The sequence below is a fragment of the Sus scrofa genome, chromosome 1 (genome assembly GCF_000003025.6).
Source record: "Sus scrofa isolate TJ Tabasco breed Duroc chromosome 1, Sscrofa11.1, whole genome shotgun sequence".
Taxonomy (NCBI): domain Eukaryota; kingdom Metazoa; phylum Chordata; class Mammalia; order Artiodactyla; family Suidae; genus Sus; species Sus scrofa.
The window spans coordinates 86,094,940-86,117,512 of record NC_010443.5 but is presented as its reverse complement, the minus strand read 5'-3'; the positions used below and the strand labels follow the sequence as shown (position 1 = coordinate 86,117,512).

Here is a 22,573-nt window from a genome sequence, read left to right as displayed (position 1 = left end):
CCACTTTGCCGTGGCTGTGGGATAGGCTGGCAGCTGTAGCTCCAATTAGATCCCTAGCCTGGAAACTTCCATGCGCTGGGGGTATGGCCCTAAAAAGAAAAAAAAAAAAGGCTTGATCTAGGCAAGAGAATGACTTTTTGCTTTTAGAAATAGGAGATATGCCTTTACTCTGGGTAAACAGTTTGTAATGATAAAGCAGTTATGCAGTATATCATCATAACATCTTCACGTCTGCATATCTTATTTGGGGACAGATATTTGCTATGAATTGACTTAGACTGCTCTTTACGAGATGACTTTTTTGTGTCTTCCTTATGTCTTTATGAATTTAATTACAATTTCAAAATGTTTGTAGCACCCACAGTATCAAATGTGCAGGAACCATTCTCCAGTACACTTGGGCATTTACAGAATAGGAACATCAGCTGTGATTCCAGGGGACAGACTGCTAAAGCCAGGTTTTTGTATGGGTAAGAAAACTGAATCCAGTCTTTAAATGCTTGTCATATGTTTATATTATGTATACATTTCACTATATACTTTCATGTTAAAATAACAATGTTTATTTGAAAATCGTGGGTATTTTCTTTCTGTTTAGAGAGAACATACCCCCTCAAGATGCAGAGACAGGCCATCGGAATCCCTTGAAACAAACAAACAAGGGTAAACGGGTAAGCTTATCTTTAATCTGCTTTGATTAAAATGGTAGTAGTGAGGTCTGTGTGTATTTTCTAGTTAGTTACTTAATCTTCCAAAACATTTTCAGGCATGTCCATTTGGAAGAGTCCCAGTTAACCTTCTAAGTAGCCCAGATTATCATGAGAAGATGGACGGTCCAGTGGTACCAACTTTTACTAAAAGGTATGTTTGAATTTTAATTTTTTAGTTTGTTTTCAATACTTGAAGGTTGATAGCAGAATGATCTTAAATTCTTCTACTTCATAATAGTGGTTATGATTACATTTTTATTTAGTGTTAAAAGTTACTGAGTCTCTAAATGCTGTCAGAGACAGAGGAATGAGTGGAATATATGACTTTATTTTACTTTTTTCATTCATTAAAAATATTCATTAGGAGTTCCCATTAAGTCTCAGCAAATTAAGAATCTGACTAGTATCCATGAAGATGTGGGTTTGATCCTTGGCCTTGCTCAGTGGGTTAAGGATCCGGCATTGCTACAAGCTGTGGTATAGGTCACGGATGTGGCTCAGATTTTACCCCTAGCCTGGGAATTTGCACATGCCACAGAAGTGGCCCTAAAAATAAAAAATAAGAAATAAATTCATTTAAGGAACTATTAAAAAATTAGAAAACAGGAAAAATATTAAGTCAATCTGAAGCTTAAAAGCAAATGGTGCTGGGGTGAAAAAACTCCTGATGTTTGGACATTTCTCACTTATGGTTACCCTCTGGCAAGAGTCTCTAGCCTATATGCTTAAGTCGCCATAGGGCTGGATGAAGGTCTGGAAACAATTCCTTTTGCAGCTAGTTTGAGGGAAGGGGCAGCTGTCATTGAGAAAGATGAATAATTCACTCATTTGCTTCAGAGCTGAGGGCTTCAAGAAGTGGGGCAGGGTAGGTAGAGATGAAGTATGCTGGAGTTCTCTTGTGGCTCAGCGGGTTAGGGATCCAGTATTGTCACTGCTGCAGCTTGGGTCACTGCCATAGTGTAAGCTTGATCTTTTTATGCTGTGGGCGTAGCCAAAAAAAAAAAAACCGTGTATGTTGTTTACCATATCCAATGGGTTTTCCTTCCTTCAGCTGGGTGTGTATGTTCCCTTGAAAGAAGTGAGAAGCTCTCAGCTAAGGGACTTTGTTTTTCCATTCTGTTTTTAACTCTAACCACCATTCACAGCATTATTTGCTAATGGAAGAGGCTCCTAGGTGAAGAATAAAGGAGACTTTCTCCATTTCCAAAAAAATAAAAATAAAAACAAGTCAGCCATTTCTTTGGTGCTTGTTTTGATAGCCTGTAAGCTTTGCATAGTGGAGGCCCTTAGAAGAATCTATACCCAAGTTCTTACCCTTAAGCTGTTTGCAACCTGAAGTATAGTTTGACCTACATATGCTATTCCCTTATCCTTTTCCACATTCATACCTTAATTCCAACTGTTCCTTGTTACAAAAAAGGGTAGGCAGTCACCCACAACTCATCTCTTACCATTTTTGTCATCGCCCAGCACCTAGCTTTGTGACATTTATATATTGGAATCTTACTGTTTTTGAAGATATCTGAACAAGTGACTTTTCCAATGAAAAGGTGTATGTATGTACTGTTACAAAGACAACTTGCAAATGGAAAAATAATACACTGAAAAGATTGATTTCAAATTAAACATGAAAATTGTTTTTTTCCTGGGTAATAGACAGTTCTCTGGATCAGAATGCCGAGATGCAGTTGTGCCTGGAACTAAATCAAGTGGAAATGATTCCAGTGAACTGAGAAGTTTAAAGGTATTTCAATTTTTACATCTTTATGTGAAGCAAGGGCTTCTGATCCAGGGTCCATGGAGATTTTCCTGAGGAAGGGGTCCATGGTTTATGTATCTCCAGCAGTGTTCCTGAATCCCCAAGAGATGGAAAGTGGCCAATGGGGAGTAGCACAGGAGTCCTAAACCATTTCTCACAGATAGAGGTGGTAGGGCAAGGATCAGCCATCTCCTGGGAGAACTTTGAAGTAGCAATTATTGTGCATGTGTTTAAGCGGGTTGGTTGGCTGGGTTTGGAGTAGCTGGGGAGCCATGCCTCTGGCTTTTGTTTCTTGATTTGTTTAGTCATACATCTAGCACGGCATCTTAGACACAAATGAGGGAGTAGCCTTGTGATGGGGCAGAGGGGAGGGGTTAGGTTATCAGTCCTGTCTCCCTGATGCAGCCGAGCGGCAGCGTGAGCTCCAAAGACAGGAAAGAGCTTCAGTCCCTGGTGCACTGATTTTTAAGGGTTAATCTATTCTTACCGTGTTTGAGTTAAACCCCAGGCATTACCATGTGGGTCTTTTCAATTTTATGTTCTTTGTAATTCCTCTCTCTCATACTTTTAAACAATGAGTTTGGAGTTCCCGTCGTGGCGCAGTGGTTAACGAATCCGATTGTGAACCATGAGGTTGTGGGTTCAATCCCTGCCCTTGCTTAGTGGGTTAATGATCTGGCGTTGCCGTGAGCTGTGGTGTAGATCGCAGACTTGGCTCGGATCCCGCATTGCTGTGGCTCTGGCGTAGGCCAGTGACTACAGCTCCAATTAGAGCCCTAGCCTGGGAACCTCCATATGCCACAGAAGCGGCCCTAGAAAAGACAAAAAAAATAAAATAAAAATAAAAATAAATAAATAATAGTAGAGATACACAACTCTTTCAGAAAATAAATGAAGAAACACTTTCCAGCTCATTATATGAGGCCAGAATCACTATGATATCAAAACCTAACAAAGATACTACACACACACAGAAAAAAAATCCCCTACAAATATAATGTAAAAATATAGTGTGTAAAAAAAACCAAAAAAACAATGAGTTTAACTAATCTACAGCCATCTTAAAGAATAGTGCACAGTTGTATCAAAAGTTTTCTTTCTGCATTTATAATAACTATTGTCTTAGACTTACACAAATCTTAATTTTGACCAATGCTATTATTTACAGAGATAAAATACAATTATAGTAGCAAAATAATGAAGCATGTTTTACGTTGGATGCAAACTTTTTAACCTCTCTTTTTAAATGAATATATTTTATCCTTTGATTAATATGTCAATTGAAAGTAAATTGGCCAAATATATAGTTAAGACTATTCCCATTTAGTCAGTAATTCAAGAAATTATCTTTTTTTTTTTTTTCTTTTGTCTTTTTGCCATTTCTTGGGCCGCTCTCGCGGCATATGGAGGTTCCCAGGCTAGGGGTCTAATCAGAGCTGTAGCCACTGGCCTACGCCAGAGCCACAGCAACTCGGGATCCGAGCCGCGTCTGCGACCTACACCACAGCTCACGGCAACGCCGGATCTTTAACCCACTGAGCAAGGGCAGGGATCGAACCCGCAACCTCATGGTTCCTAGTCGGATTCGTTAACCACTGCGCCACCACGGGAACTCCCAAGAAATTATCTTTGCTGGGAGTTTGTGAGAATACATGTAATTATAATAGATAGTTTTCCTAGCAATCTTTTCATGTAGATGAGACTTTAGTATTTTGAGTAAATTAATACTACTTTTGTTTATGAGACTTCATTTTATTTGCTATCTTATTATTTTTATATAGTCTGTTCAAAATATTCGTTCCAAGGAACCTCTGATGACAGATGAGAAGAGTTCTAAAATTATTACTGATTCAATAACTCTGAAGAATAAAAATGAATCAAGTCTTCTAACAAAATTAGAAGGTAAGAGTGACAAAATGACTACTTCTTTCATTAAAACAACCACTTTTTTTTTAACTTGTGAAAGTTCACCAGACCCCTAACAATTGCAGTGTAAGACCATGTCCCTTTATCATGTAATTCAGTTAAATTGTACAGTGTGTGAAAAGTATTAAATTCTATAGCAAAGGGAGTTTATTTGCCTAAAGGTATATAAAAGGAAGCATGGAGGAGAAAATACAGTGGCACTAAGTTATTTTTCTCAGTCGACTTGACATATACTTTCTGGAAAGGACATAGAAACTGTATTTATGTGACAATTCTCCCTTTCTTTTTTTTTTGCCACACATTTCCTCTTCCATTGTTGAGTACTGAGGTAAATGGTCTAAGGATGTATGAATGAATGAGACAGGGTTCCTAGGAGGTTGCCATCCAGTGTGGAAGATGTGCTGTAGATAGAATGCTGGGTAGAATGTATTGAGTATCATGAGCACCACATCAATAAAATGTTGTGAGAACTCAGAGGAAGGAGAAATCTGAGTAACTAATTTGGTTTAGGGAAAATAAGGAAATAGTTTGTCGAGGAGAAGACATGTGAAGAACTGTCAGTGATTAAATAGGAAGAAATAGCAGTGATAGAATATTTCAGGTGAAGGGAATAGCCTAAGTAGCAGAAGAAAACATTCTAGGAATAAAAGGTGGCCCAACTATCCTGAAAACTGTCACCCAGGTAGTATAGAAGTGGGAGATGAGACTAGGTAGCCTTTGGGAGTTCCCTGATGGCCTAGTGGTTAAGGACTTGGTGTTGTCACTGCTGTGGCACAGGTTCAATTCCTGCCCTGGGAACTTCGAATGCCATGGATGTGGCCAAAAAAAAAGGCTAGGTAGACTTTGAATTTAAGGCTTAAATTTTTTATTTTTTTAGATGTCAAAGTACATCAGAGATTTTTGAACCAGGATTATGAATTGGATGATCACTGTCCAAATAAAGTTGCCAGATTCATTGCGTGCTTTTTTTTTTCTTTTAATTGGACTGAGGAGGAGCACTGGTACTAGTATGGTTTTAGCCCTGAAAGTACCATGTCTCAGGAAAGCCCTCAGTCCCCAAAAACTGGGATGCTGTTACTTTGACTGGGAATAGCATCATCCCTCAGTATCCACCTGGATGTTTTCCAGGATCCCCCTAGGCTGCTAAAATCCTGGGGTGCTCAAATCTTTTATGTAAAATGATGTGGTAGAGTCAACCTAGTGGAACCTGTGGATACAGAGGACCAACTACAGGTTTCTCTTCCTAGTACTTGGGCGAAATTGTTAGATTTTATATTTTCATAGCATTTATTATAAACTATGATTAAAAAGTCATCTTTACCAAAATGCTTGTTTATGGTATTTTCTGACACTTAATTTAATGTTTTTAACTGAATGCTTGTTGAGTACCTACACTCAAGGAGGTAGTGTTTGACCAGAGAACCGCCCAAATCACAAGAGTACAGCTCAACAGAATACTATTTCTTTTACATGCATTTCTGTCCAGTGCACTTAGGTGTGGTTGTTGGGTGACAGGGTGGTCCATACATTGACTTGTCAATAGTGCCGAACAGTTTTCTAAAGTGCGTTAGACCAGCAGTTTGTTGCTCCATATTCCTTGCTCCATATTCTTCCCATTGTTTTGTTGTTGGCTTTTAATATTAGACATTCTGATCCTGCCAAGTGATATCTCATTGTGGTTTTAATTTGTGTTTCTTTGATTTCTGAAGGTGTTGAAGGCCTTTTTGTGTTTACTGGCCATTTAGGTATCCTCTTGTGAAGCACTTGTTTAGGTCTTGCCAATTTTTCTGCTGGGTTTCCTTTCTTTTTCTCATTTCTTTTTTAGGAGATGTTTATATGGTCTAGATACAGATTCTTTGTTGGGGATATGGGTTATAAATAACTTCTCCCATTACGTGGCAAAGACTTGATGAATTTCTTAATTGTCATGCATTTTAGTTTATCAGCCTTTTCCTTTGTGGTGTTTTCTTTGTCTATAAACTAGTCTTTTCCTACTCTAAATCATAAAGGTATTTCCATGTTTTGGAAGACATCATTTAACTTTTCACATTTGAACTTGAATTTAATATTTGTATATAGTTCAGATCAAGTGTCAAAATCCTTTTTTCCCTCCTGTGGATGTCTAGCAAATCCAGCAGCATTTATTGAAAAAGCATTTTTTTCCCTCAGTGAGTTGTAAATTAGATGAGCCTTGGGTACATCTGGATTTGGGTTCTTCTCTGTTCTGTGGTCCTTTGTGTCTCTGTGCTAATAATGTCTTCATTACTGCAATGAGTCTTCCTAACTGTCAGTGTAAAGTTTCCATCCTTCTTTGACTGGGCTATTTTAGCTATTCTAAGCCTTTTGGATTTCCGTATGATATTAGAATCTGCCAGATTCCTTCTTTTCTTTTAAGTGGGATTTTGATTAAGATCTAGTGGCATAAATTGACATCTTAACAGATAAGTTTTCTAGTCCATTACCCTGGCATATCTCTTCATTCATTTAAGTAGGCTTTAAAGTATTATTGAAAAGGAGGGGAGGGATCAAGATGGTAGAGGAGTAAGTTGTGGCGTTCACCTTCTCCCACAAACACATCAAAAAAACCATCTTCCTGTAGAACAAGTCACACAGAACATCTTCCGAATGCTGGTGGAAGACCTTAGACCTCCAAAAAGGGCAAGAAACCCTCCACATATCTGGATAGAGCAAAAGGGGGGAAAAAAAAGAGAATGAGAAAAAGAATCAGGATGGAACTAGCACTCTGAGAGGGAGCTGTGAAAGTGGAAAGGAACCCGCACCCTGGGAAGCCACCTAACCGACAGGGAGACCAGCCAAGGTGGAGGAACCTCAAAGTCTCTGAGAAAAGCGCAGCACCTGGACTGAGGAGGGCAAAGCAGAGTGAGAGCCGCACAGACCATCTGCACCACTAACCCGGACACCACAGCCTGAGATGCTCAGGCAGGGCTGGCCCTGAGACTCAGGCTCTAGAGGTCAGTTCTGGGGAGAGGACTAGGGTCAACTGTGTGGAGACAGCCTGAGATGCTAGGGAGCAATGTGCCATGGGCTGGGGAACAGAGCGCTACAGCCGAGGGAACCCAGGAGGAGGTCTGGGCCCTCGGGAGAAGCAAGGCGCTATTGTTAGGGAGGGCAAGAGGGAGAGGGGCGGACCGCCATAGAAATCTCTTTCCCTGTTCCCGTGCAGACTCTCAGAGGGCTGGGTGCCTCTGGCACAGGCTACAGGTAGTGAGGGGCCACTTGCAAGGGCTGTGGTCAACAAGACACCTCCTGTGTGGGCTGCAGGTGGCTGGGCACCTCCTATATGGGCTAAGGGCAGCAGGGGGCTAAGCATGATGCAGAGCATCTTGCTTGGTCTATAAGTGGCAGGGACCAACTAAGGCAGTCATTTCAGACACCAGAGGTGGGTGTGGCCTGCCTCCACTAGGGGTCCGTGAACAGGCACCACCTGTGACCCCAATCACTGCAGAGGTCGGCAAAGAAGCACTGCAACCGAGCACCACCCATTGTTGCGCTCACTCCCCTGGGAACACACCCATCCTGCTGCTACCACTGCCAAATGCTTGGGGCAGCACCCACACATGCCTGATCACTGTCACTTCCCAGTGTCCTGCAACTAGGAGAAGCCTGCACCTGCACCACCTTTCTTGACACTGTCAAGGGCCCAGCAACCAGGCACTAGCCCTGCCCATAGCCTCCATCTCCCTGGAAGCTCACAGCATCCTAAAAATAAAAAGTAAGCCCTCACAAAATACCAAGGGGCACTTGCACATATAAGCAGCCCTTCAAGACTACAGTAGTTGTTTTCCTTAAACTTACAGAATAAGAAAAATACAAGCAAATTGAAGACGCTCAGGAACCATTCCCAGTTAAAAGAACAAGAGAATTCACCTGAAGGAGCAAACAATGAAACTCTGCGGAGTTCCTGTCATGGTGCATGCAGTGGAAACGAATCTGACTAGGAACCATGAGGTTGTGGGTTCGATCCCTGGCCTTGCTCAGTGGGTTAAGGATCTGGTGTTGCTGTGAGCTGTGGTGTAGGTAATAGACACTGCTCGGATCTAGCATTGCTGTGGCTGTGGTATAGGCTGGTAGCTGTAGCTCTGATTAGACCCCTAGCCTAGGAACCTCCATGTGCTGTGGGTCCAGCCCTTAAAAAGCAAAAAAAAAAAAAGAAAAGAAATATAGACCTCTGCAGCCTAACAGACACCAAGTTCAAAAAGGAGATAGTGAAAATACTGAAGGAATTAAGGGCAGATATGAATAGTAATGAAGATTACTTTAAAAGGAACTAGAAGACAAGGAGGAACCAAGAAAAATTAGAAAGCTCACTTGTGGAGATGAAAGCTGAGTTAGAAACACTGGAGCAGAATGAATAATGCAGAGGAATGAATTAGTGACTTGGAAGATAGAATAGGGGAAATCGCCCAGTCAGGACAGCAGACAGAAAACCAAATGAAAAAACATGAAAGCAATATAAGAGATCTATCTATGGGATAATATAAAGTGGGCTATCTATGTATAATAGGGATTCCAGGAGAACAAAATAAAAGGGGATTGAAAATATATTTGAAGAAGTTATGTCTGAAAACTTTCCAAATCTAAAGGAAACTGATATCAAGATACTGGAAGCACAGAGGGCCCCAAACAGGCCCACACCAAGACATATTGGCATTGCCGTGAGCTGTGGTGTAGGTCAAAGATGCGTCTCGGATCTGGTGTTGCTATGGCTCTGGCATAGACCAGCAGCTGTGGCTCCAATTGGACCCCTTGCCTGGGAACCTCCATGTGCCATGGGTGCGGCCCTCAAAGGGCAAAAGACAGAAAAAAAAATTTTTTTTTTGCATCTATTTTGATAGAGACACAATATTGACATTCATAAAATGATCTATTGAGACTTTTGTTCATAGACCCTTAAGCAAGTAAGTTACAGACTGGTTTAAGGTAAAATTTTTGTTAAAAAAAACCACTATAAAAATTAAATTTGGTAAATTAGCTTCTCTTTATTTATAAGACTTTATGACACATATGTATTTAAATATTTACTTCCTTATTTTCTGCTAAAAACCGGAAGCATTTAAATTCAGAATGGCTTCTGATAAAGCTCTAGGTAACAACCTAGAAAGATGACTGTTGTAGCTTTGTAAAGTTGACTTGTTAAAAGCCAGTTGTCAGAATTCTTGTAGTTGCTTAGCAGGTTAAGAACCTAATGTAGTGTCTGAGGATGCAGGTTTGATCCCTGGCCTCACTCAGTGGGTTAAGGATCCAGCATTGCTGCAGGCTGTGGCATAGATTGCAGATGCAGCTTAGATCCAGTGTTTCCATGGCTGCAGCATAGGCCAGCAGCTGCAGCACCGATTCAACCCCTAGCTCAGGAATGTCCATATGCCACAGGTGTGGCCCTAAAAATAATAAATAAATAAATAAATAAAAGCGAATTGTCTGCAGCTGGCTTAAAGTTTTCAGTTTCTCTGAGTTCCCGTCGTGGTGCAGCGGAAACAAATCCAACTAGGAACCATGAGCTTGCGGGTTCAATCCCTGGCCTTGCTCAGTGGGTTAAGGATCCAGTGTTGCTGTGAGCTGTGGTGAAGTTCGCAGACGTGTCTCAGATCTGGCATTGCTGTGGCTCTGGTGTAGGCTGATGGCTACAGCTCCGATTACACCCCTAGCCTGGGAACCTCCATTTGCCGCAGGTGCGGTCCTAAAAAAGACAAAAAAAAAAAAAAAAAGTTTTCAGTTTCTCACTGTTTCTAAAGAGCAAATGCTAATAATACACTTTGTAAAATGCTATATTGTTTGGGCTTAATGTTTTAATTATCAAATATTCTTGCCTTTTAATGATAACAACAACAAATACAATTTCAGAAACTAAAGAACATCAAGAACCAAAGATTCCAGAAAGTAACCAGAAATATTGGCAATCTAAGAACAAGTTGGAAAACCAGAATCCTGATGCATCTTCAAATCAGTGGCAAATTCCAGAGATGATCCAAAAAGTTGATACAGAGGTAACTTCCTTTTCCCCTCACGTGTAACATTGCTGTTTACAGTGTGATGATCATGTGAAATGTTTTCTTTTATTAAAACCTTTTGCGCCATATTTAGTGGAGTAATTTACCCAAATGATTTTTTTTTTTAAATTCACAATCAGTAGCAATTCTAGATTTCGTTTAGTAAGGGTATATGTCAAGCCGAATCCTTTTCTATTTTTAATAGTGTTTCTAGATTGCTGGTAGACTGGTTCAGGGGTCAGGAAACTACAGCCTAGGAGCCAAATCTAGTTCCCAGCCTGTCTGCCTATAAACAGTGTTTTATTAGAACACAGCCATGTCCACTTATTTACTTCCTGTCTGTGCCTCCTTTTGAGCTGTAACAACAGAGCTGAGTAATTGCAACAGGGAGCAAATGGCTGGTTAAGCCTAAAATGTTTACTATTTTGCCTTTTACAGAAAATGATATACTGATCCCTGAACCAGTGCAATGCTATACCAAGCATTTGACAATTTCCTATTGTCGTCCTTAGGGATAAAATAGAAAAATACAGGCTAAACAGTGTGAACTCATAACAGGTTGAATGGTCATTCCCAGTGATGAAGAATGTGGTGGACAACTGGAGAGTTAGCCATACCTACATACAGTCCACGGTCGCACACTCTTCACTATTACTCCTGAGTTGTTGTCTAACTCAGCAGTTCTCAGATAGTTTGGTTTTGGCACCCTCTTTTATTTATTTATTGTCTTTTGTCTTTTCAGAGCTGCACCCACGGCATATGGAGGCTCCCAGGCTAGGGGTCTAATTGGAGCTACAGCTGCTGGCCTACGCCACAGCCACAGCAATGCTGGATCCTTAACCCACTGAGCAAGTCCAGGGATCGAATCCATAACCACATGGATTCATTTCTGCTGCACCACAACGGGAACTCCGGCACCCTCTTTCATACTCTTGTTTATTGAGGCCCCTAAAGAGCTCTGGTAAAAACCAAAATTAGGTGATGTTTATCTGTATCTGGTATATTAGAAAGTAAAACCAACAAGTTTTTAAACTATTAACATAACAATAAACTTACTAAATGTGACTATAGATACACTTTTTTTTTTTTTTTTTTTTGCTTTTTTTGTGTTTTTAGGGCCACCCCCACGGCATATCAAAGTTCCCAGGCTAGGTGTTGATTGGAGCTACAGCTGCCAGCCACAGCAACACAGGATCCAAGCTGCATCTGTGACCTACACCACAGCTCACGGCAATGCCAGATCCTTAACCTACTGGCCAGGGATTGAACCTGCATCCTCATGGTTACTAGTTGGATTCATTTCCACTGTGCCACAATGGGAACTCCAGATAGATTTCCATTTTAAAATTTTTGTATTGATTTATTGAGTGATTGATAAATAACGTTCTAATAGTTCTAGGTGAACAATATATGATTTGCTATTGTATACACAGGTGACCCTTTCTCCTCACAAGTTTGAACTGTGCGAGTCCACTTACATGAGAATTTTTTTTTAGTAAACATGTACTATAATGCTACATGATGTTTGGGTGGTTGAAACCAAGGGTCTAGAACTGTGGATACAGAGGGCCAACTGTAAAGTCATGAGTGAAGTTTTGACTTTATGGGAGGTCAGTGCACCTAACCTCCCAGTTGTTCTTGGAGAAATGATCCCCACAATAAGTCTAGCTAACATTCACCACTGTACATAACTATAGTCTTTTTCTTGTGATGAGAATTTTTAAAAATCTACTCAGCAACTTTCAGATATGTAATACATTAGTATTAACTCTAGTCACTGTGTTGTTCATTACATTCCCCAGACTTATGTATCCTATAACTGGGAGTTTGTATCTTTTGATCTTCTGCACCCCACCCCCAATAGTCACCAAACTCTCTGTGAGCTTGGTGTTTTTGGTGTTTTGTTTTGTTCTCGAGACTTTGCATATAAGTGATACTATGCATTATTTGTCTTTCTCTGTCTGGCTAATTCACATATTATAGAGTCCTCAAGGTCCATCTATGTTGTCACAAATGTCAAGAATCATACCTTTTTATGACAGTAATATTCCATTGTATGTATCTACCACATTTTCTTTAGCCATTCGATGGGCACTTAGGTCGTTTACATTTCTTGGCTATTGTAAATAGTGCTGCTATGGACATTAGGGTACAGATAACTTTTCATGATAGTGTTTTCCTCTTCTTTTGATAAATACCCAGAAATAGAATTGCTAGGTCTTATGGCATTTCTATTTTTAATTTTTTGAGGATCCTCCATACTATTTTCTACAGTATGGCTGCCCCAAGTTACATTTTCACCAACACTACACAAGAGTTCCATTTTCTCCACATCATTGTCAACAGTTGTTATTTCTTGTGTTTTTGATAATTCTGACAAGTATGAGATGATATCTCATTGGTTTTGAATTACATTTCCATGATGATTAGTGATGTTGAATAGCTTTTCATGTATCTGTTGGCTATTTGTATGTCTTCTATAGAAAAGTCTCATCAGATCCCTTGTCCTTTTTAAGTTAGTTATTGAGTTTTGGTATTGAGTTGTGTGAGTTCCTTATATATTTTGGATATCAACCCCTCATTAGATTTGTGGTTTGAAAATATTTTCTCCCATTCCATGGATTGTCTTTTCATTTTGTTGATGGTTTCCTTTGTGTGCAGAAAAATTTTTAGTTTGATGTAGTTCTACTTGCTTATTTTTACTTTTGTTGTCTTTGCTTGCTTTTTTAAAATTTTCTTTTTATGGCTGCATCCACAGCATATGGAGGTTCCCAGGCCAGGCACTGAATCTGAGCCATAGCTGCGACCCATGCTGGATCCTTTAATCCATTGCATTGGGCTGGAGATCTAACTCGCACACCCATAGCAACCTGAGCTGCTGCAGTCAGATTCTTTTTTTTTTTTTTTTTTTTAGGGCTACACCTAGGGGTTGCATCGGAGCTACAGCTGCCAGCCTACACCACAGCCACAGCAACGCCAGATCTGAGCCATATCTGCAAACTATATCACAGCTCACGGCAGTGCCAGATCCTAAACCCACTGAGTAAGGCCAGGGATCGAACCCGCATCCTCATGGATGGGTTTGTAACCCACTGTGGCACAACAGGAACTCCTGTAGTCAGATTCTTAACCCACTGTGCCATAGTGGGAATGCCTATTTTCCTTGCTTTTGATGTCAGATTAAAAAAAAATCATTGCCAAAACCCATGTCAAGGAGCTTACTCTGTATGTTTTCTTCTAGAAATTTTGTCTTCAAGTTTTACATTCAAGTCTTTAATTCATTTTGAGTTAATGTGTATATGGTGAGAGATATTAGTCCAGTTTCATTGTTTTGCATGTGGCTGTCTTCTTTTCCAACACCACTGATCTGTGTCTGTTTTTATGCCAATGCCATGTTGTTTTGATTACTATAGTTTTGTAATATGGTTTGAAGTCAGGAAACATGATGCCTCCAGCTATGTTCTTTCTCAGCGTTGCTTTGATTATTCACAGTCTTCTGTGGTTCGATTAAAAATTTTAGGATTGTTCTATTGCTGTGAAAAATGCTGTTGAGATTTTGATGGGAATCACATTGAATTTTTAGATTGCTTTAGGTAGTATGGACAATTTAATATTCTCCCAATCCATGAGCACAGAGTAGCTTTTTGTTTATTTGTGTCTTCAGTTTCTTTCATCACTGTATATAGTTTTCAGTATACAAATCTTTTACTTACCTGGTTGAATTTATTTCTAGGCTTTTTGTCAATTGTTTTCTTATTTTCTTTTTCTGATAGTTTGTTATTCTAACGGTTTTTTTTTGGTGGACTCTTAAGGATTTTCTGTATATAATATATCATCTGAAATAGTGACGGTTTTATTTCTTTCTTTTCAATTTGGATACCTTTTATTTTTGTTTCTTGCCTTATGGCTGTGGGTAGTTCTTCCAATGCCATGTTGAGTTAATGGGAGCAAGAATGGGCATCCTCATCTTATTTCTGATTTTAGAGGAAGAGCTTTCATCTTTTCACTGCTGGTTATGATGTCAGCTATGGGCTTGTCATACATGGCTTTATTATGTTGAGATATGTTCCCTCTGAATTTTTCTAAACAAAATAATTATAGTGAGGAGAGTAATATTGTTTTATAATTTTCAGTTTCTTTAATGGTTGGCTTAACAGAAGACTGGATTTCTTGTATCTGCTTTTTGCTTTCAATCTATTTCATTATTATTTGCCTTACATATAGTTTTGGGAAAACTCTAGTTTATACTCATGAAAGAATGAAATTGAAAAGGGCAAATAATGTCTTAGTGTGGTTATGAAAATAGCTTTAACCTCTCAGACTCTGTAAGAATCTTGGGGAACCCTTTCTGCTCTTCTTGGATCACTCTTTGCAAACTGTTGATCTAAGTCATGGACTGGGTAATAAATGTTAGATGAGAACAATTCTGGCAGGTCAAATCATGGACAAACAGCATCTCCTCTTTTTTTCCTTTTTAAAATTTATAGACCAATAAGATGGCAAAGGGACTTTAAACTATTTATTTGTCATTAGGGAAATGCAAATCAAACCTGCAATGAGATACCACTTAACACATCAAGACGGCTCTAATTTATTTATTTATTTTTTTGTCTTTTGTGTTTTTTTATTTTATTTTATTTATTTATTTGTCTTTTTAGGGCTGCACCCATGGCATATGGAAGTTCCCAGGCTAGGGGTCGAATTGGAGCTACAGCAGACGGCCTATACGCAGCCACAGCAACTCAGGATCCTAGCCACATTGGCAGCCTACACCACAGCTCAGGGCAACGCCAGATCCTTAACCCACTGAGTGAGGCCAGGGATCAAACTGTGTCCTCATGGGTCCGAGTCAGATTCATTTCCTCTGAGCAACTATGGGAACTCCACAGAGCACTTATTTAGATTATAAAAGCTCAGTGTTAGTTAGACCAGCCCTGATGGGAGGGATATTAGGTCCTGTTTAGTTAAGCAGTGCTGTGTGCCTTCCCTTTACCTGTCATCCATTTGGGGAAAATATAACAGGTTTCAGAATTTAGAGTCAAATCTCTATCCTAAAAAGCTGCCGAGGAGCTCCCGCTGTGGTGCAGTGGGTAAATGACCCTGCATTGCTGCAGCTGTGGCTTAGGTTGCAGCTCCAGCTCAGAATGATCCCTGGCCAAGGAACTTCCATATGCTGCAGGTGCAGCTGAAAAAGGAGGGGAAAAAAGTTATTGCAAGTCTAGAATGCATGTGTCTACCTATTTTAGCATACTTTTGTCTGCTGAAACTGTACATATTCTAATTTTATTTTAGAAGGTATAATGTTTGTGAAACTGTTGAATGGGTGACTAATTTAAAAACCCTAAATCATGTTTTTTATTTTGGTTTAGCCAAAACAAACCACTTTTGAGCAACCTGCCTTTTCAGTTTCAAAGCAGTCACCGCCAATATCAGCACCTAAGTGGATTGACCCAAAATCTATTTGTAAGACACCCAGCAGCAGTGCCTTGGATGATTACATGAGCTGGTAAATACTTTTGGATCTTAGCTTGCTTGGTACAATAGCAATGATGTGGGCTTCAGGGCCAAAGAGATCTGGAGGTGGGCCCAGCAGTATTACTTTAAAGACCTTCCGAATTATAATAGTTGCAAACTATTGCATTTGGAGTGGATAAGCAATGAGATCCTGCTGTATAGCACAGGAAACTATTCCCAGTCACTTCTGATGGAACATGATGGAGGATAATGTGAGAAAAAGAATGTATGTATATGTATGTATGACTGGGTCACTTGGCTGTATAGTAAAAATGGACAGAACACTAAATCAACTAAAATGGAAAAAATAAAAATCATAAAAATATATAAATAAATAGACAAAAAAAAGCCTTTCTGAATTAATATTATTTTTCTCAGCATCAGTTTTTTCCTCTGCAAAAGGGAAGAAGGTGGCTGCAATGTATTTTTAAGGATTGTTATGAAAGTCTCTGTCATTGTAATCTGTACCTACTGTACTTTTTATACCTATTCACCTATAAATATTCTAAGTATGCATAACTTCCTGATAATCATGCATTATCACAGGATATCTCTAATTAAGAGAGATATTTTAAAAGTTATTAGCATTCTTAAAGCGGATAAAAGGTGGGTACGTTTTATAGCAAAAGAGGTATTAACTGGAGTGAGATGGTTTCTGAAAGAGGTTGCTGGTATAGTTCTGGTGGTGTTCAAGACGAGCAGCTGGAGTGACAGATGAGTGAAGAAGTTGAATAGTCAGTGCTGATAGATAGGAAACACAAGGGATACTGCAAAAGCAGCCACTGGCACATTTCAAAGAAAGGAAAGGATGTGGTATAGCATATCCTACAACTAGTGGCTATATTTTTAATATATTTTTAATGTCTTAGAAGATAACTGATGTCCATGACGCCTTTTGCTTCTCATTTTCATAATTTAATATTTGATCTCAACTAGAACTGGCCTTGGGGTTTTATAATCTATTCTCTTACCTATTTAATACAGTTCTGCTATGCATTACATTTTATTATACTTAGAAGGTTTATTATACTTAGAAGCAGTTAGTTAACTGCTAACTAAACTAGGGGTGTAATTATTTCTTGTGAAATTAGGTTTTTTATTGTCAACAATTATTTGAAGAATTCTTTTGTGCCAAGCACCGTTCTAGGTGTTAAGAATACAATAGTGAATAAGACAAACAAAGCACAGCTGTGAGCTGAACAGCTTTATGTTCAAAGGCCAAACTCCTGTGATGTAATTGGCTTTCACAAGTTTCTAGTAGGCCATTATAGGACATTATTGTTAAAAAGCACTCAAAATCGATGATCAGTCATAGGCTGAGCTTTGCCTTTGGCTAAATTTTATAAAATAGTCCCAATTCTATATTTTAAATGACATTTATTTTAATAAGAATTTCTTGCATGGGGACAAAAAATTACTTTGAGAAAGAATTTCTTCCAGTTGAAATTTCTGGTGGTGGTGTATCTAGAATAAATAGTTCAGCTCTATCAGGAAAACTGACCGAGATACTGTTTGATATAATGCATTTAAATTTATATCAGCCCTTTAAAATCACGCAAAATCTGAGTCAGAATCTTGTTTTTAATGTTTTGAATTTAAAAATATATATCTTATCTAGTTTTAGAACTCCGGTTGTAAAGAATGACTTTCCACCTGCTTGTCAGTTGTCAACACCCTATAGCCAACTTGCCTGTTTCCAGCAACAACAGCAGCAAATACCCGTTACTCCACTTCAGAATTTACAGGTTTGATAAACTTTATTTATGATGGTACACGTTAAGGTATGATCAGTTTTAAAGATTATATTTTTGCAGCCTCTAGTTAAGAAAAAATGTTAAGGACTTGGCCATTCTTAGTCCCAATAAGCAAAACTCTTTTCTGATATTCGCATAAAGGTGCTTTGACTTTGAGAAGTTACTGCGAAGTTAATGAAATTTTTTCACTAACTGGGCCAGAGTATCTAGTTTGAATTGCTAGATAAAATTTCTTTTGTAATCTAGGTTGTTTTTATTCCATTTAACTATTTAAGCCAGCTATTAGTGAGCAGCCTCATTTCATTGTCTGATTAATATACAAGTAAAAATTTAAGAATATCATAATAGCAATATGAGATGCTACTAGAATATGTTATAAAGTAATTATAAAATAATAAAAAAAACTTACTGGTTAGGCGATTGTTATGGCCATTTGGAGAAGAAAATTACTCAAATACTCTCTTGACATCAGTACTGACGTTAGTTTCTAATAACTATCTGAGAGGCAGCTTAATTGTGATAGAAAGTAAAGGCTTTGAAGGGGGACCTTGGCCTTGACTCTTGGCCTCACTGTTTATCTGCTATGCGATCTTTGACAAGTTAAACTCTTGTGCTCATTTCAACATCTATAAAATGGGGATAATAAAGCTGTATATTATTTTTTTTTGCATCTGGAGTTCCCATCGTGACTCAGTGGAAATGAATCCAACTAGGAACCATGAGGTTGTGGGTTCGATCCCTGGCCTTGCTCAGTGGGTTAAGGATCTGGTGTTGCCTTGAGCTGTGGTGTAGGTTGCAGATGTGGCTTGGATCTGGCGTTGCTGTGGCTCTGTTGTAGTATTAAATTGCCTCTTTAAAATATTATGACATATTACCTAAGATTTCAGATAATTTCAAAATTGGAAGCATTTCACCGTATTAAATGCAAGCTAGGTTCTTAGGCATGTTCTTTGAATTTTTGTATTTTTTAATTATTTAGATTTCAGCATCCTCTTCAAATGAATGTATTTCAGTTAAAGGGAAAATATATTCCATACTGAAGCAGATAGGAAGTGGAGGTTCGAGTAAGGTAAGTATCTTAAAAATTTAAGGAATGAATTTAAAATATTTTAAACTTTCCTTCTTTGTCTTTTTATCTTTGGGGCCCTTTTTTCTTAACTTCTAGGGGCCCACATTTCCCTTAAGCAAAAAAAAATCTTTCTTATCCCTTCTCCCATCCCTTCCCCTCCACAAATGGTGTATATCTTTAGCCCATTTCTTAATTCCAGTTCCCTGCTCTCCCCTCCATGTCCTATGATTCCATATTTTTTCTCTAAATAATATTAGTATTGACTCAGGGGTGGCAAATGGCAGCTTTGTATCATCACAAAATGAGTCTTTCTAAAAGTGGATCAGACTGATGTAAATAATAAATAACTGATATACCTAAGATGATTCAGCAAGGTTTTTGATCAATGTTTTTTTTTTAAGGCTGCACCTATGGCATATGGAAGGTCCTGGGTCAGTCAGATCAGAGCTGCAGCTGCCGGCCTACACCACAGCCATAGCAACACTGGATCCTTAACCCACAAAGGGAGGCCAGGGATCAAACCTCTCATCCTCACAGAGAGACAACGCTGGATCCTTAACCTGTTGAGCCACAACAGGAACTCCTAATTAATGGGTTTTGTTTGAGTTCTCCTTTTCAAAATCAGAGTTTAGTAACAAATGAACTTCTAGAATTGCAGTAGATCATTTCCTAAATTTATCTGGTTACTAAATTTATATGGCTCTAATTCTCTGGATAGATGGCATCTGAAAAGAGTTGTCTAAGCTTATCTTCAGTTTTTCTCATTTTATGCTCTTAAATCTACTTAAATCAGATTTTCATCTTTACCTTCATTAATCACCAAAGCAATTATTATCAAAATCACCAGTGACCTCCATATTTTTGCCAAAACTAATTCTTAGCTTTGATTCTGAGTAACTTAGAATTGAGGACAGTTGATTATTCTTTCTCACTGAAGCTTTTTTTCCCACTCGTCCTCTTCAGTGTTCCGCCTCTCCAATTGGCGTCTTCCTCATGCCCTAACCTCAGTGGTGTGATGCCCCTGAGCTCAGTCTTGGCCTCTTTCTTCTCTCTCTAAACTCACTCATTTCCTTGGTGCTCTCATTCAGTCTCACGGTTTTATATACCATGCACATGCATTTCCAGCTCAAGCTTGTCCCTTGAATTCCAGACTTGTATATTCACTTTGACTGCTGAGCATCTTCTTGGGTGTCTACAAGATATTTAAAACTTTATATGTCCCAAACGTACCTCTTGCTTCATAGTCTTTCCCATTTCAGTAAATAGCAGTTTCATTCTTCCAGTTATCAGGCTGAACACTCTGGGGTCATCACTGACTCCACTTACTCACACAGTCATCCAGCCAGTCAGCAAATCTTGTTGGTTCTTCCCAAAGCCTTTCAAAAAAATCTGACTATTCTTGGACCACATCAACTATTACCACTGTGGCCAAAGCAACTTCATCTTTTCACCTGGATTGTTACAGTAGCCTTCTGACTGGTCTCACTGACTCAGTCCTTGCTCTCCTGGTCTGTTTTAACATGAGTTGATTTTCTTCCAGATATTCTCACATCTTTGCTCAAGTGTCTTTCTAATCAGGCCCTCCCTGACCACACTCTAAAATTACAACTTCTACCTTCCTGTTGCCTCTACTCTCCACTCCTGCTTTATTCTCTGTATCAGATCTTCTAGCATGCTGTGTAGTTTACTTACTAGGTTTTGTTGTGGGCGTCCCCTTGCACTTGAATGTGAACTCCATAGACATCAACTACACTTGAATGTTTGCTCTGTTACCTAGAACATTGCTTATAACGTGACAGAGACTGAAGTGTTTATTGAATGAATGGACTATCCCTCCTCAGTTGTTTTGCTACTCTAAGTTGTTATGAATGATATTATGAAGGCCTGTTGGGTTCATGTGAAGTTTTGGTATAATTTTTTAAGCCAGCTGACAATAACTAGACTTGCTTCAGATGTCAAATTAACTTATATGTATGTTACCACCTTAGCAGTTGTTCAATAATATTAGTTTCTTCTCTGTATACATTTTCTCTGTCCTTTCCCTTGCCTGACATTGTAGGCATAGGAATAAAGAGACTATGCAATAGATTTTTATCAATATATTTCCTTATTATTTAGTAGCATGTTTTCAGAAGATATAGAATAATCTTAACCATTTTTCCTTGAAGGATAGTGAAGACGTAAGCTTACTTAAGTCAAGGGCCAAGTGATAAAGCTATGACTGGCTCATATTTTATTAGTACAATTAAATTATTATTTAATTATGATGGCATTGACAAAAATCAGCATGCCTCAAGGAAAACAGGGTAACGTGTTTTATGAAATTAACGTTTATGTTGTCTCTTCTAGAGTATAAGTGGCCAACTAATAATGTGTTAAGAGCTCTTAGAAAAGTCATAGGGCTAATAGGATGGTCAAGACACTGACCTTTCTAGTTCTTTCACTAGTTTTCCATGAAACTGACAAATTATAACTGACACTATCTCTGAAATGGAAATGAGGGCTCCCTATTCCATCTCATCAGTTACTGGCAGAGCAGGGACAATAGGGGAGTAAAAGCATGTACATTGCAAAAAGTGATTTAAAAGTTTTTGGGATTTCTTGGTGACTCAGCAGTTTAAGGATCTGGCATCACTGCTGTAGCTCAGGTCACTGAATTGACCCAGGGTCCCACCCCTGGCCAAGGAACTATTGCATGCCTTGGGCAAAGCAAAAAATAAAAATAAAAAATAAAAATAAAATTAAAGTTTTCAAGTACTCAAAAATTTTGAGATCTTTGTTTTAACATCTCTCTTCTGCTGTATCTGAGTTTAATATGGTTTGAAATGTCTGCTTTATTCTGTCCTAATTGTCTTTAATGGTGGCAAACATTTGCTACACTTCACACACATCAGCCCAGTCATCTTGCCAGCCCTGCGTGGCAGGTGCTCCTAACAACATTTTAATTGTATAAAGCAGAATAGCAGATGCTCTCAATTCTCTGAGATTTGTAAGGCTGTGTATCATGCAAAATGGCTTTGTGCTGTTTTAAAATTACTTTTCCCACTTTCTTGCTATTTTCTGCTGCCTCTTATGCTATCACTATTTATGCCTATTTCCATCTAATTTGCTTTCTGTGTAATTCAAACCAATAATACTTTATTAAAGTTTTGTATTTAAAATACAGATAACTAAGCTGTACCTGACATCAGGATAGACGCTGCTTATTGGTAGTTTCAGTGCATGAACCTCTTACATACTTTGGTTCTGTTTTTATTTCTTGCCAGTATTTGGTGAATAGTCAAGGTTAATTGGCTTTTATTTTATTTTATTTTTTTACCAAAGCCCAAGAATATGTTTTTTAATGATTTTTATTTTTTCCATTATAGCTGGTTTACAGTGTTCTGTCAATTATCTATTATATGACAAGGTGACCCAGTCATACATACACACATACTTAATTTTTTCTCACACTATCATGCTCCATCATAACTGACTAGATACAGTTCTCTGTGCTATACAGCAGGATCTCATTGCTTGTCCATTCCAAAAGCGGTAGTTTGCATCTATAACCCCAGATTCCCAGTCCATCCCACTCCCTCCCCCTTGGAAACCGCAAGTCTGTTCTCCATGTCCATGATTTTCTTTTCTGTGGAAAGGTTCATTTGTGCCATCTCTTAGATTCCAGATATAAGTGATATGGTGTTTGTCTTTCTCTTTCTGACTTCATGTCACTTAGTATGAGAGTTCTGTTTCCATCCATGTTACTGCAAATGGCATTGTTTTGTTCTTTTTATGGCTGAATAGTATTCCATTGTGTACGTATACCACATCTTCTTACTCCAGTCATCTGT

The 22,573-nt window shown here is 38.7% G+C and overlaps 1 protein-coding gene across 5 annotated transcripts in view; it reads left to right on the top strand.

Annotated features, from left to right (window-relative positions):
- The window catches only part of TTK (TTK protein kinase), a 48,759-nt gene that overhangs the window by 7,822 nt on the left and 18,364 nt on the right, over positions 1-22,573 (top strand). For 4 of the 5 annotated variants that reach the window (XM_021092069.1, XM_021092051.1, XM_021092055.1 and 1 more), the window contains exons 6-14: positions 356-470; positions 599-671; positions 767-861; positions 2,367-2,454; positions 4,251-4,371; positions 10,258-10,400; positions 15,773-15,909; positions 17,536-17,662; positions 18,651-18,740. In XM_021092069.1, the coding sequence (XP_020947728.1) occupies positions 356-470; positions 599-671; positions 767-861; positions 2,367-2,454; positions 4,251-4,371; positions 10,258-10,400; positions 15,773-15,909; positions 17,536-17,662; positions 18,651-18,740 (989 nt within the window). The remainder of the gene's footprint in view (positions 1-355; positions 471-598; positions 672-766; positions 862-2,366; positions 2,455-4,250; positions 4,372-10,257; positions 10,401-15,772; positions 15,910-17,535; positions 17,663-18,650; positions 18,741-22,573) is intronic. The other variant, XM_021092077.1, reaches the window with a different exon arrangement.